This window comes from Ictidomys tridecemlineatus, unplaced genomic scaffold (assembly GCF_052094955.1).
Source record: "Ictidomys tridecemlineatus isolate mIctTri1 unplaced genomic scaffold, mIctTri1.hap1 Scaffold_154, whole genome shotgun sequence".
NCBI classification, from domain to species: Eukaryota; Metazoa; Chordata; class Mammalia; order Rodentia; family Sciuridae; genus Ictidomys; species Ictidomys tridecemlineatus.
Genome location: NW_027521353.1, coordinates 118,502 through 131,694, shown reverse-complemented (window position 1 = coordinate 131,694; position 13,193 = coordinate 118,502). Strand labels below are relative to the sequence as shown.

At 37.5% G+C, this 13,193-nt stretch overlaps 1 protein-coding gene across 1 annotated transcript; it reads left to right on the top strand.

Moving 5' to 3' along the window:
- Nucleotides 1-6,454: 6,454 nt before the first annotated feature.
- Nucleotides 6,455-7,069, top strand: LOC101958853 (fibroblast growth factor 4). Its single transcript, XM_040282038.2, has one exon. It carries the CDS (start codon nt 6,455-6,457, stop codon nt 7,067-7,069), a length of 615 nt encoding a protein of 204 aa, XP_040137972.2.
- Nucleotides 7,070-13,193: the final 6,124 nt, after the last annotated feature.

Genomic DNA, 13,193 nt, shown 5'->3' with positions numbered 1-13,193 from the left:
ATGACACATAGGAAAATAATCGACTTTTATATGTTAATCATATTTTTCATGCTATGACTTATTAGATCCAGGAGTTTGCTGTTGTTGATTCTTTAATTTTCTATATAGAATATCATGTCTGCAAGCAAAGACAGTTTTATTTCTTCTTTTCAAATCTGAATACCTTTTTTTCCTCTTACTCTACTAGCTGTTTCTTCCATTATGATATTGAAAAAGAGTGGTGAGAAGGAGTGTCCTTGGGTTTTGGCAATGGAGATGTTTTATATCTAATTGAAGAATTTTCCTTCTTTTCCTATTTTGCTGACATTATTGGCTTTTTAATGTAGAGTATTTGGAATCTTACAGGTTCTTTTATGGGTTTTAAATGTTTTGTTAACCCCCTAAGTTTTATGCACACATATATTTTCTCCTTGAGAAGGTTCAAAATTGTATCATGTGTTTATATGACCTCTAATTAACATTTTAAGAGCTCTACTCATGCTGTTTTTCACTGTTAACCTGTGGTTTTAGTCAACACTTCGAATTTAGCACTTCCTTACAAATATACTAAGGTGAAATATACAGGAGAGACCATTTACTTGTGTGTATTTGGCTCTATTCATGTCATATTAGATCTCTTTTTTTTTCCTTTTTGGTCAGGAAGAGAGATCAGACACAAATATTCTCCACTCAAAATATTTAATAGTTTTTCTAGTGACCAGCCTGTCTAATTTTGTTATTTCTTAGTGAAACTGTCAATTTGAACCTGTGTAATAAATATCCCTTTTTCTCTCTTTTTATTTCTTTTCTTTCCCTCTTTTAAATTCTAGAAGATAACCTTAGGGGAATAAGTGTCATACAGTAACTTATTTGGGGGATTAGATTATATGTTTGCTTTTATTAAAAACTATATTTGAACACTTACGCTATTTTATGTCAAGAACTTATTCATTTCATAAAACAGTTATTATAGCTTGCTTATAAAAATGATTTATTTCTCAATTTTTAAAATGTAAATTATAATTTTACAATTCCTAACCAATATTTGTATCAAGTTTTAATCAAATATCATTTATACCTGTTAAGTTATAACCTCACTTTTGCTAATTTTCTTGAGAGAATCTGTTAACTATTTTCTGAGGTTCTAAATGATCATTGTGGGTAACTAATAAGTTACCATTAATAGAAATTGTGTTGTTCACTATTCTACTTCCTCTACTGGTATCCTATCTATCCCTCTCCTGGAATGATAGCTTTTAAGTGATAGGGAGCTTCAGGTTGGGCTTTGTGTAAAAGCCATCAGATCATAAGGAATATTTCCCATCTGTCCGAGCTACTGATTTTGTAAACATAGAATTGTAAAACAGAATTAGTCTTTCACTTTCAAATGTTTTTATGCAGTACTACATGACAAATATATCCAAGGCCTAGATATACCTTCTAGATAGTTTTTACTAACTCTGTCTCAGTTAATTCATAGTACTTGAAATCCTCCTTTCCCTACCCTTTAACTTCTCCTTTCTCAACGTTCACTTGCTCTATATACCCACTTGTCTCTGGGCATCTGGAACTGATGATGCTCTGTCATTCTACACCCACCATGACATTATTCATAATACCTTCTCTCTGCCACTTTTCCAATCCATTTTTTTTCTAACTTTGGCCTACCATTAACTCTCAAATGTATCTCATCCAAGATGCTTGTTTAAGTGAGGCCAAGTTAAATTTTTGCTAATATTCAGTTAGAAGCTTATCTATTGCAGTGGATTGCACACTATAAGATGAAGAATATGACTTCATTTTTTTGTATTCCCAATGCACAACACTTGTACTAAAAGTGTGTGTTTATTTGATTTTCACTGAAATTCATGCCTACCATAGTTTAATATATTGATGGAACAGAGAGGTAGGGTTGAATAATGCCCTCTTTGACAGTCAAAGCATTTGAATTTAAATTTTCTTTGTTAAGAGACATCAGAGATATTGCCTAGTATCTCTGCTTATATTTCCCTATCACTTACATAAACCTATTCTTTCATAACTCATGCCATGGGAATAAAATGAGAAACTGTTACAATTATTTGATTCATATGCATAATCTTAGATTCATATGTGAAAGAAAGTTGAGAAGTTCTTCCTCATAAGTCTAATAAACAGACATCTTTAAGCCAAGCATTATGAAAATGCTTTGAAAATTTCAAAACCATATAGAATTGCAAGAGATTTCTGGTGTTATCAGTGCATTTTATTGTTGCTTTTCTATTCTTTCTGAGGTTCAGTTTCTGAGATATTAACCTTTCTATTAGGTTTTATTATGTTTATTTTTTATGCTTTTGCAAAATTCTTTTTGCATTCTGCGATTATTAATTTTATGTCTCAATTTTTCCAGGCCCTATTTGGGCAAATATCAGTCTAAATATTGCTATTCTGAAGATTTTTTTTTAGATGAAGTTAAGACTTAAATTAAAAGACTTTTAGTAAATCAGTTACCTTCTATTATTTGATTTGGTGTGATTCAATCAGTTGAGACCTTTAAGAGAAAAAAAAGATTCCTTCAAGGAAGAGGATATGCTAAGTAGCATAGTAGTCAAACTCAAACTGCAACATCAACTCCTCTAAATCTATAACTTGTAGCCTATCTTAAAATTTTGGACCTGCCAACCTACATCATCACATGATTCAGTTTTTTAAGATCTCTCTCTCTCTCTATCTCTGTCTCTGTCTCTTTCTCTCTCTCCACTCCTCCCTCTCCCCCCAATCCCTCCCTCCCTCTCCCTCCTACAATTACTTCATTTTCCCTGGAGAGCACTAAGACACTTTCCTTATGTGTATCTGTCCCCATGACGTGTGTCAAACAGCAACTAGTTTGCAACTGCTTTGTCATTATCTAATTTATAAACAAGAGCGTGACTACTTGCAACTCTTCCCATCACCATAATGACTAAACTTTAAATTATTAAGATCTTTTTCTGTTAAGCACATATGCTAGATGCTACATAAATGGATATTTATTCTACAGTACAGTAATATTGCATCAAATTTGGTTCTAAAACTCATACTCAGTTTTGATAATCATATAATTTTATCCTTTTTTGAAATTATATTCAAAATAATATGGCATTATAAAATAAAGAAGTGTGATTCTTTTTATTCTTGCACACATTTGGCCATATTGTGTTTTCTCCTTCATAATGAAGATGTTAATTAAATCCTATAATAAAATACTACCAATAATATTTAGAGGTCATTAATCATAATTTACAAACTAACATGAATGGTAAATAGAATTTTGTTTTTTTAAAACTGCAGTTACTACCTGTCACTGGCCCTAATATAACGAATATCAGAAATGTAGTGCCAACTCAGTATTTTTGTCCTTTTCTTTCCTTCAGGAGTCTAATCTGGGGAGAATACCCAGGGTTTAGTACATATCAGTACTGTGCCCTCTTCTATTCTCACTATACTTTTTCATAGAGATCTCATACAATTTTAACTCTTTTAAAAATATATTGTTAATTTTAGGTGGGTACACTACCTTTATTTTATTTATTTATTTTTATGTAGTGCTGAGGATTGAACCTCCTGCCTCACACAAAAGAAGCAAGCACTCTACCATTGAGCTACAACCCCAGGCCAGCAATTTTAACTTTTAAAATTCCATTTGCATGCCAGTGAAGCCCACATTTATGTCTTTATTCTGGTCCTCTTTTCTAAGTTCCAGATCTGAAAATCCACTTGCCAACTTACTCATTTCTTAAAGTCACCTACAACTCAGTAATATCCAAACTTAGCTCTTCAAATCTCCTTTAGTTTGTGCCTCCTATGTCTCCTTTCCCTTGGCTCATGCCCCTAGTCTGCCTATTGTCTTTTAATTCCTTAATTTCTATTGATTGAACATTCTAAATAAATCAAAGTGAACATCTTGATTCAATTTTTACTTTCATTCATGTCATAACAAATTCCTTTGCATCCAATCTTGCCCTCTTCCTAATTATTCTCCAAAACCATAACCACAGTGATCTTTCTGAAACTCAAACTTCATAATGCTACTATTTTACTCAAAACTCTTCAGTGACTTTAGTTGCTTTTAGAATAAAATCTAACTTACTTAACATGACATACAGGCTGAGAATTGTCCTTAAATATATATTTTTTAGCCCTCACTCCTGCCCTAACATATACTCTACAATCCTGCCGTGTTATTTCTTTTAGTACTCTGAACATGCAATATAATCTCTTACCTCCTGCTTTTGAACACTTTATGCCTCATTAACTCCTTCTTATTATTCATGTTTCAATTGGACATCATATTTTGCAGAGAGGAATACTGCTCTAAAGTCCCATGATTAGGCACTTTCTGTTTAGGTAATAATATGTCATGCCCCTGAAATTTAATTATATTGTATATATTTCTATATATATTCTCAATTAAAACTCAAACAGAGACATGAGATGGGAGGGAAAGGGAGAGAAAAGGGAAATTGCATGGAAATGAAGGGAGACCCTCATTGCTATACAAAATTACATATAAGAGGTTGCGAGGGGAATGGGAAAATAAACAAGGAGAGAAATGAATTACAGTAGATGGGGTAGAGAGAGAAGATGTGAGGGAAGGGGAGGGGGGATAGTAGGAGATAGGAAAGGTAGCAGAATACAACAATTACTAATAGGGCATTATGTAAAATTGTGGATGTGTGTGATTCTGCAGTCTGCATTTGGGGTAAAATTGGGAGTTCATAACCCACTTCAATCTAATGTATGAAATATGATATGTCAAGAGCTTTGTAATGTTGTGAACAATCAAAAAAAAAAGTCAGAACCTTTGTCTGTGTTATTCATGTCCCCAGGATGTCCCCAGAGCCTAGCCCAGTGCCTGGCATATAATAGATAACTTATCAACATTTTTTTAAATGAATGATATCAGCATTGGGATAGGCAAGAATGTTCTTATGTGACAGTGCTCTTTATAGAACTGTACATGTTTTGTCTGATTATTCATGAACATAAACCTTATTTATCTGATATTTTTTCAAGAAATTTGTAGAAATAGTAGTGTTAGTAGAATAGTTCCTATTATATCTAATTTCAGTCAAGCAAATAATCAGTCTGAAAGGGGAATGTAGCTCTTCCCTAATGCTGTGGAGGTTGGTTGAGTAAAAGAGATGCAAATTGTGTATTTCTCAATACTTGGTATACTGCTCCATGTTTATTCCTACTGACTAAAAACATAGCATGATACCATAGAAAACTAGGTAGATCATCTCTAATAGGACCAAAATGAAAATACATAAGGCAAATCAGCCTGTTTTTCACATAATTCTTTCTTATTTATCCTCTACATTAGCTGTTAATTTTGAGAACTGTAAGTTTAGACTTGGGCATGTTTTTGTACTTGTCATTAAAGCCATAAATTTTTTATCATCAAAAGGTCAGAGTTCAAAGAGTTTTGCACTTGGTACAGCTGTACCTAGCTTAGTGCCTGCCCCCCCCCAAAAAAAATACAAAAAAAATTTAAAATTAAAAGGTAGCTCACATGTATTGTTCTCTTTACTCATACCCAGAATTTATAGTCATAATGAAAGTGCTGAAGGTAAGAATCTTACTGTACCCATTAAAATATATAGAGAGATTATATTCTATAATTGATCCAGAACATATGAAAACACCAAGTATCCACTGAAAATAAATTTTCAGAATTTATAGTAGACTTCAAATTTTAAGTAAACTTATGTTTACCTTAAAGCAGTAGATCTCAAAGTTTTTGGTTTTAGGACAACTCTTAAAATAGTTTAAGCTCTCCAAAAAGCTGTTTATAAAAAATGTGAATTATATCTAGCAAAATTGACTTGTATCAGAAATTACAATTAAGCATTTTCTAAATGCAAAATATCCAATTACTCCTTTTATTATGCATCTGAGTGATGACTTTATTGCATGTCATGAAGGCTCTGGAAAATTCCTCTGCACATCTCTGAGAGACAATAAAAGGGCCAAGGAAAATCTCAGTATTATTAAGTCCATCACATGGATTTCTTGAAAGTGTCTTTGGTCAGTCCAGGACTTCTTGATCATACTTGGAGAAACACTACTTTAATATGTTACCGTTTGTCACTCCCAAGCATAGCATATTTTTCTATATTTCTAAAACTTCATGATTATAACCTGTTGTAAGAATCAGCAATATATATAGCGGCTCGGCCTTTGGCCGGCCCAGCGCGCAGGGAGGCGCGCATCGCCTGGTGGAGTCCCAGCCGCGGCCGCGCGCCCCTCCGCCTCTGCCCGCCGCTCCATGCAGCCCCGGTAGCTTAGCGTCCACGCCGGGGTACCCCGTGGCTCACCGCCCGCTCCTCGCTCTGCCGCGCACCCCTAGCCTGGGCCCAGACCATGCGCTCCCGCGGGCCCGCTCTGGCGCAGCTCGGGCGCCGGCTTCTCCGGCGCACGGACCGCTTGACGGACGCACCGCCCTCGGGCCGGGATGGCAGGGCCCGGGACGGCCGCGGCGGCTCTGCTCCTGGCAGTCCTGCTGGCCCTGCTGGCGCCCTGGGCGGGCCAAGGGGGCGCCGCCGCACCCACAGCACCCAACGGCACGCTGGAGGCCGAGCCGGAGCACCACTGGGAGAGCCTGCTGGTGCGCTCGCTGGTGCGCTTGCCCGTGGCCTCACAGCCCAAGGAGGCTGCTGTCCAGAGCGGCGCTGGGGATTACCTGTTGGGCATCAAGCGGCTGCGGAGGCTCTACTGCAACGTGGGCATCGGCTTCCACCTGCAAGTGCTCCCCGATGGTCGCATCGGCGGCGTGCACGCGGACATGAGCGACAGTCTGCTGGAGCTCTCCCCCGTGGAGCGGGGCGTCGTGAGCATCTTCGGAGTGGCCAGCAGGTTCTTTTTGGCCATGAGCAGCAAGGGCAAGCTCTATGGCTCGCCCTTCTTTGCGGATGACTGCAAGTTCAAGGAGATTCTGCTCCCCAACAACTACAACGCCTACGAGCCCCAGGAGCACCCCGGCATGTTCATCGCACTAAGAATGGTTCCCAAGAAGGGGAACCGAGTGCCACCCACCATGAAGGTCACCCACTTCCTCCCCAGGCTGTGACCCTCCAGAGCCGCCTCAGCCTCCACGGACTCTGGACAGAGAGTGGAATCCAGGAGTAGGTGTACGATATTTAAGTTAATTATTTAAATATGTATATATTGCCATCAGATTATTTATGGTTCTGTAAGTGTGTTTTGTAAATTTTTTTTCTGGAAAAGAAAAGAGGAAAAAAAAAAAAAACCTAAGACAACCGAAAAGCAAGTCTGACTTTTCTGGCGTGACAGGGGACAGCCTTACCGTTGGATTTGCTTTACTCTCAAGAACTTGACATGAGCGTGCTGCTATTTTGTGTTGTAAAGACAGTGATATTGGATTCTGATGGCGCCAAGCACCTTGTCTGGAAGGGCCTGCTGGGGCCGTGGTCTCCAGCGAAGGGGCGCTGGGCCGAGCTTCCTCTCGCCGCCCACGGCTGTGCCCTGTGGCCGGAGTCGGGACATATCGGTTTACTCCAGGTACTGAAAGCACACTGTCGAGTCCTCGCTGCTGCTCCGTTTTTAGATGGGCCAAGGCTGACCTTTGAGCTTTGCTGTAGTCCATCTTCCCCCATCTACCAGATGGGAGAGACCGACTTTATAAACTGCTCTTCGCCTGGTCAGGATCAGCCCCCGTCCCCGTTGCCGCAGCCACTGGGCAAAGACAAAGCTGTTCCGTAAAGTGCCAGGGAGTGAAGCCGGTCCCTGCTGGGACGTTGCCCCCCAACCCTCGCCTGTGATGGACGAAGCTCGTGATGGAAGACAGTTCTGAAATAGAGGATATTCTTAACAAAATCAAAAACAAAAGAACAGGCTTCCCTGCACACGGGAGACTTTGGACTAGAACCACTATTTAGGCGAATGTCGCGGTCACAGCCCAGCCTGCAGGGACCTGCTGCTCAGACGCACGCTCAGCCTCTACGTCAGCCGGGCCCAATCGCCCAAGGTTTAGGGGGCGCAGCTCACTGGGCCACCCCAAGTGGCTCTTTTTCCATATGCAACCAAAAGGATCGCAGAGAGCGGCGGTGGGTCCCCTGCGAACCTTGTCACGTTTGAGCTATCTTTACCCCGTGATTTACTTTTAGTAAGGGCGTTCATGGTGGAAATATTTGCAGACAGCTGTTAGAGTGCACTATATGGTCACCAAGTAAGCTTATATTTTTCTTTATATATTTTAAAAATGCAACCCCTGTCGTTGAAGCCGAGATGGAAGGGCCAGGGTAGGTGGGTTTAAAAAAAGTTCTGAGGTGATGGCAAACACTTAATTTTAATGAATGGCTTTTTAGTTTATGCAAAGTGACCTTAACTTGCTGCCACACATGCTCTGAATGCTTCCTCAAGACCCTCCTCCGGTGTCTCTGAACCATCTCCCAAATTAACTTTATGGGAATCCACACAGACTGCAAGCCTGGGGTCTGAGTTTTTGTCTTTTGAATTCCTTTTGCCAAATCTTTGTTCAAATGCAAATCAAGGACTTCAAAAAATACTATTCTTAACCCAGCCCACTGAGTGCCAAGTCCCCAAGTTAGGACCACCCATCAGAACCCTTAAGAGGCTGTTTACAGTGTTCTGACTCAACAATGCCGTACAATTCTTATCTGGCCCTAGACTCCAGGAGGGTGGAGGTCAGGTGAGGAGCAAAGGCTTGGGGAAGAATGTGCAGTCTTCCTGTTCTTACCGCATCTCAGAGTCAAGAACTGGGATTGCTGGAGATGCTTGGATTCTTCAGCAATGTCACCTCTGAGTGCAGTCCAAGGGCCAGAAATGGACGGACCCTCAGTGCAGAGGTAGCTCATCCACCCGCACGCACAGAATTGTTGATGGTGCGTCTTGCGATGTCATTGTGCCTTTGAAATATTGTACTTTCTCGGGTTGCGGTGATTTTGGGGATTCACGGTTTCTCTATTTACCACCGTTTTCAGAGTCTGTCTTTAGTTTTATACAGGTGCCGATCAATAGCATGATGTATGTGTACTGTGCACATCGAGATGCTTGATGAGCTTTTCACCGTGGGGAGAAAGAACCCCACCAGACACGGTGCAGATAATCAGGAGAGATATTAAACATGATGGAAACCCGCCTTGAAAAAAAAAAAAAAAGAATCAGCAGTATAGTATTTCCTTACAATAACCCTGGGATATTAAGAGGCTTTCTATATAAATATGACTATCTATGTCAATTAGATTAGAGAAAAAGTCCACCAAAACTTAAAACCTTTCTGCATTACAGGACCTCTCAAGACTTTTATTAAAATTTTTATTAAGATTATTCAAGAATGATATACAATATTCAATGTTCTTTGAATTTTTTGATTAAATTTTTGCAAATATGAAAATAGTGATTAAGAGAGGAAAAACCAACTTGAAATTTATAAAATTTTGCTACTTTGTTTTTTAAAATATGAAATCTGAGACTAATTATTGAACTACTTTGTTTCAGAATCCCAATCCAGATATATTTTTATGTTTTTGTTTATTTATCATGAGTTAACTTGAATTTTGTGCATTAATCAATTTCCTGTTTTGCCATCTCTACAAACTCACTTCAGAAACTTTCCTAATCCTTCCATTTAAATTCCCAATTATTCATTACCCCCATACCTACAAGCACTGTTAAAAGTCTTGTGATTAATGCATATGTGTTCTCTGAGTTTGCATTGATAACACAGTGACTTGGGATGGGGAACCACTGAGCAGAGTGGGATAGGATGCATCCTTACAGTAAAGCAGACTCTTCCCTTTCTTTTGTCCTCTACCTTGTGCATCTTCAGTCACATTCTGGATGTTAAATGATATGTAGGAGAAATATTTTCTCTACCTTCTCTGGAGTGCTTTTCATCTCCAATACATAGAAAAAAAATAATTTAACAAATGCAGAAATAATCTAATGAAGTGGAAGGAAGTCCAAAGCACAATTTTATTTAACAAATCCACATAGATATACCATAAAGTTTTTCAGGATTTTAAATATCCTTTGATTCAAATGCATTGAAGAAAATTTAAATGAAACTAAGCAGGTTCATTTGCTTTGGGACCTCTCAGTTATTTGATAGTGCGCATTATCAATTGCTAAGAGGAAAAGAATTTGTAGAATGCCTAAATATGTTTGATCCTTGCTGTGCCCCTCCCCTGACTCAGGCAATGGCAAGGCCCTACTGAGGTGGATGGCGCAAGGCATCCATCCTCTGGAGGAGCGCAGTATGTTTCTGGGAATGGGCTGGTTTGTTTTTGTATTCCTTTAATAAGTATAGTTGCGATTTCTCATATGACCATTAAGTATGAAGGAAAAATCATGACTTTCCCAATTAATGCAACTACTTCTAAAGCATAGATCTGTTTGCTCTAAATGCAATGATTCAGCTGTGGAGTGTAAATTGTTAATGTCTAAAGAAAAACTCCCTGTATTCCTGTCAAGGAAATTTTTGAGAAATTAAATTAAAATCTAGAGAAGAAAAATTAATGTTAAGAAGATAGATTAGTGCTTAGTACTGGGCAACTTGTTCTTGTGCCTGTGCACAATGGTTTGTGCTCTTGATTAAAAGTAATAACAAGTCAACCACTTGCCGTAACCATGGCACCGGTTCCAGTCAGTAAGTCAAGAAAGAATAGTCAAGGTATAGGCCAATAGTTTGGGACATTTGTAACTATTATTATAAGTTAACTAAGCAGAAACAGCTCAAAACAAAACTCGAACTGAAAGTACAAATGCTTGCTTATGCATAAGCCAAGATACATTCTTCTATTCTAATTGTAGCTACGTAATATTTTGTTTTGTTTGAATAATGATTCCTGTTTTGTAACCACAAAGTACTGTAAGCCTGCCAAAATGAAAAGTATATATGATCAACTTCACAAGTAAAGATTGCGATCAACACCTTCACTTTGGTGTCTGTGTTGTTTCTCCACCCCCTCTTTCACCGACTCCTCACCATTCGTTCGTCTCCAGAGACTCCCGTTTGAGCTGGTCTCCGACAGATCCTATAAAATTTAATATGCCTAAGACTACAGTACTGCAGAATATATTTTGGAAATAGTTGTTCTAGATTTTAGTGATTTTCTGAAGTTGGTAAAGCATAGGATAATTATGCATTTTGTTGTTTAATTTGCTGCACTGTTAGGAATAGATATTTTTTCATTATGGATAGAAAGATGTTAAGAAAACTTGGCTTTGATTTCATGAGACTTGAGCACATTTCAGACAAGAGTAACAAGGAAATGTTACATTTAAAATAAACTAACTAAATACCACTTAATGCAAAATAAACTACCCCATTTTTTACTTGACATTAAACTGAAATCAGATTGAAGAATAAGCATCTACGATTGAAAACCTCACTACCGAGTGGCCAAACATTACTGCTAACTTGAATATGCACAGGCTTATTTCATGTTGGTGAGGGACTCTGGACCTCTTTCATGGTTTCTGTAAACAGGGCCAGAATGTAGCCGACTAGAATCAGAGAACATGCTAGGGCGCTTCATATTCAATACACAGCCTTATAAAGAGAAGAAAATGAGCCTTGTCCAAAACTCTTATCTCAGCACCCACTGGCAAAAATAAAATGTAAGCTGGGGACCAAGTCTCTTTGAAGCTGATTTTTTTTTTAAACTCTCTAACAGGCCTCTGGTGGTTACAGATATTGATTGTCAGAAAGTAATCTGTTCAGGTTTGGGGGCATGCCAGTACAAATTGTGGAATGCATTCCTTCCTCTCAAAGGACATGTTGAGCTTTTTATATTGTCCATACTGGTTCACTTGTCAGCTGTCTCCCCTATTTGACATGAGTTATTTTCTACCTTTTGTGGATGTATAATTAAATATATTTTAAAAATAAGAAATTTTATTAATATAGAATCTTTAGCTTGAGTCCCAACATTCTTTTCATCTTTTTTAACCCTCATTTTTCTTCCATAATCATTATTTGATTCCCTCTGGCTGCCTGCTACTTATTTGTAGTAGTACCATTTATCCATTGAGACCTTTCCATCTGTCACACAGCTTTGCTTTCTTTCCCCAGAAGCTTTATTCTCCTACTGTGCCATGCTTATTTTTTTCTTTTTTCTTCTTTTACTCTCTCACTTTCTCTCTAGTAGGTAGATTTTGCATTATTTTATGCAGGTGTTTTCACATTTTATTTTGTTATTTCTAAATTTATACCAGAAAAAATAGTGCTAAAATAGATAAAAATGACACTGAGAAGGAGTGTGTTTCTAATCTCTAAAGACAGATATAAAATTTTTAAAATTCCATTTGTCTTTGTTCATGTATATATATATATATATATATATATATATATATAATATATATATATATATATATATATATATATATAATTGTATATATACATACATGAACAATTCTGTGTGTGTATACACAGATATGTGTGTATATCTATGTGTGTGTGTGTGTGTATATATATATATATAGAGAGAGAGAGAGAGACAGAGAGAGAGAGAGAGAGAGAGGGAGAGAGAGGGAGAGGGAGGTAGAGAGAGAAAGAGAATGAATTTGTTTTGGTACAGAACATTCATTCCAACATTATGAATGGTAAGTGAATCAGTAGAAATTGCTTGAACTGGTGTTTACATAAGGAGAAAGAATGATGCTGATTTGTTTCTCTCTGTGTGTCTGCTTATTTGTTTGTTAAGTGTAATTGTTGTTTAATGGCTTATTTGTGGTGAATCTCAATGTTTGGAAATACTTAAAACACAACAATGTACATTTCTTGATTCACTTCACCCCAGAGATTACCACAAAGTTTTATTAAAAAGCAGATATATTCTGACAAGAGAATAGGTTCCAAAAATAAGAAAATAAACACAAACACAAGTGAAAGATCTACTTAAGAAATAGTCTCCATTTTACTTACATTTTTGGAGAAAATTTTAAATTAATTTATGGTAATGTCTTCAAAGAGAATGTTCTTTTCTTATTAATAAACTGTTGAGAGTGACAATCTAACCGAGTATTGAATATTTTTCAGAACAAACTCAAGGTGACAAAAATAGAGTCTTACATTAATGAATGCAAATGCATTTATATTTTTATATCCCAGAAGACTATTAACTTTCTTTTTTATCACCTAATACTTTGAATTTAAATCTTGAATGATGTATAATATATCTTTCCAGAATATTTCACAATACTCTACT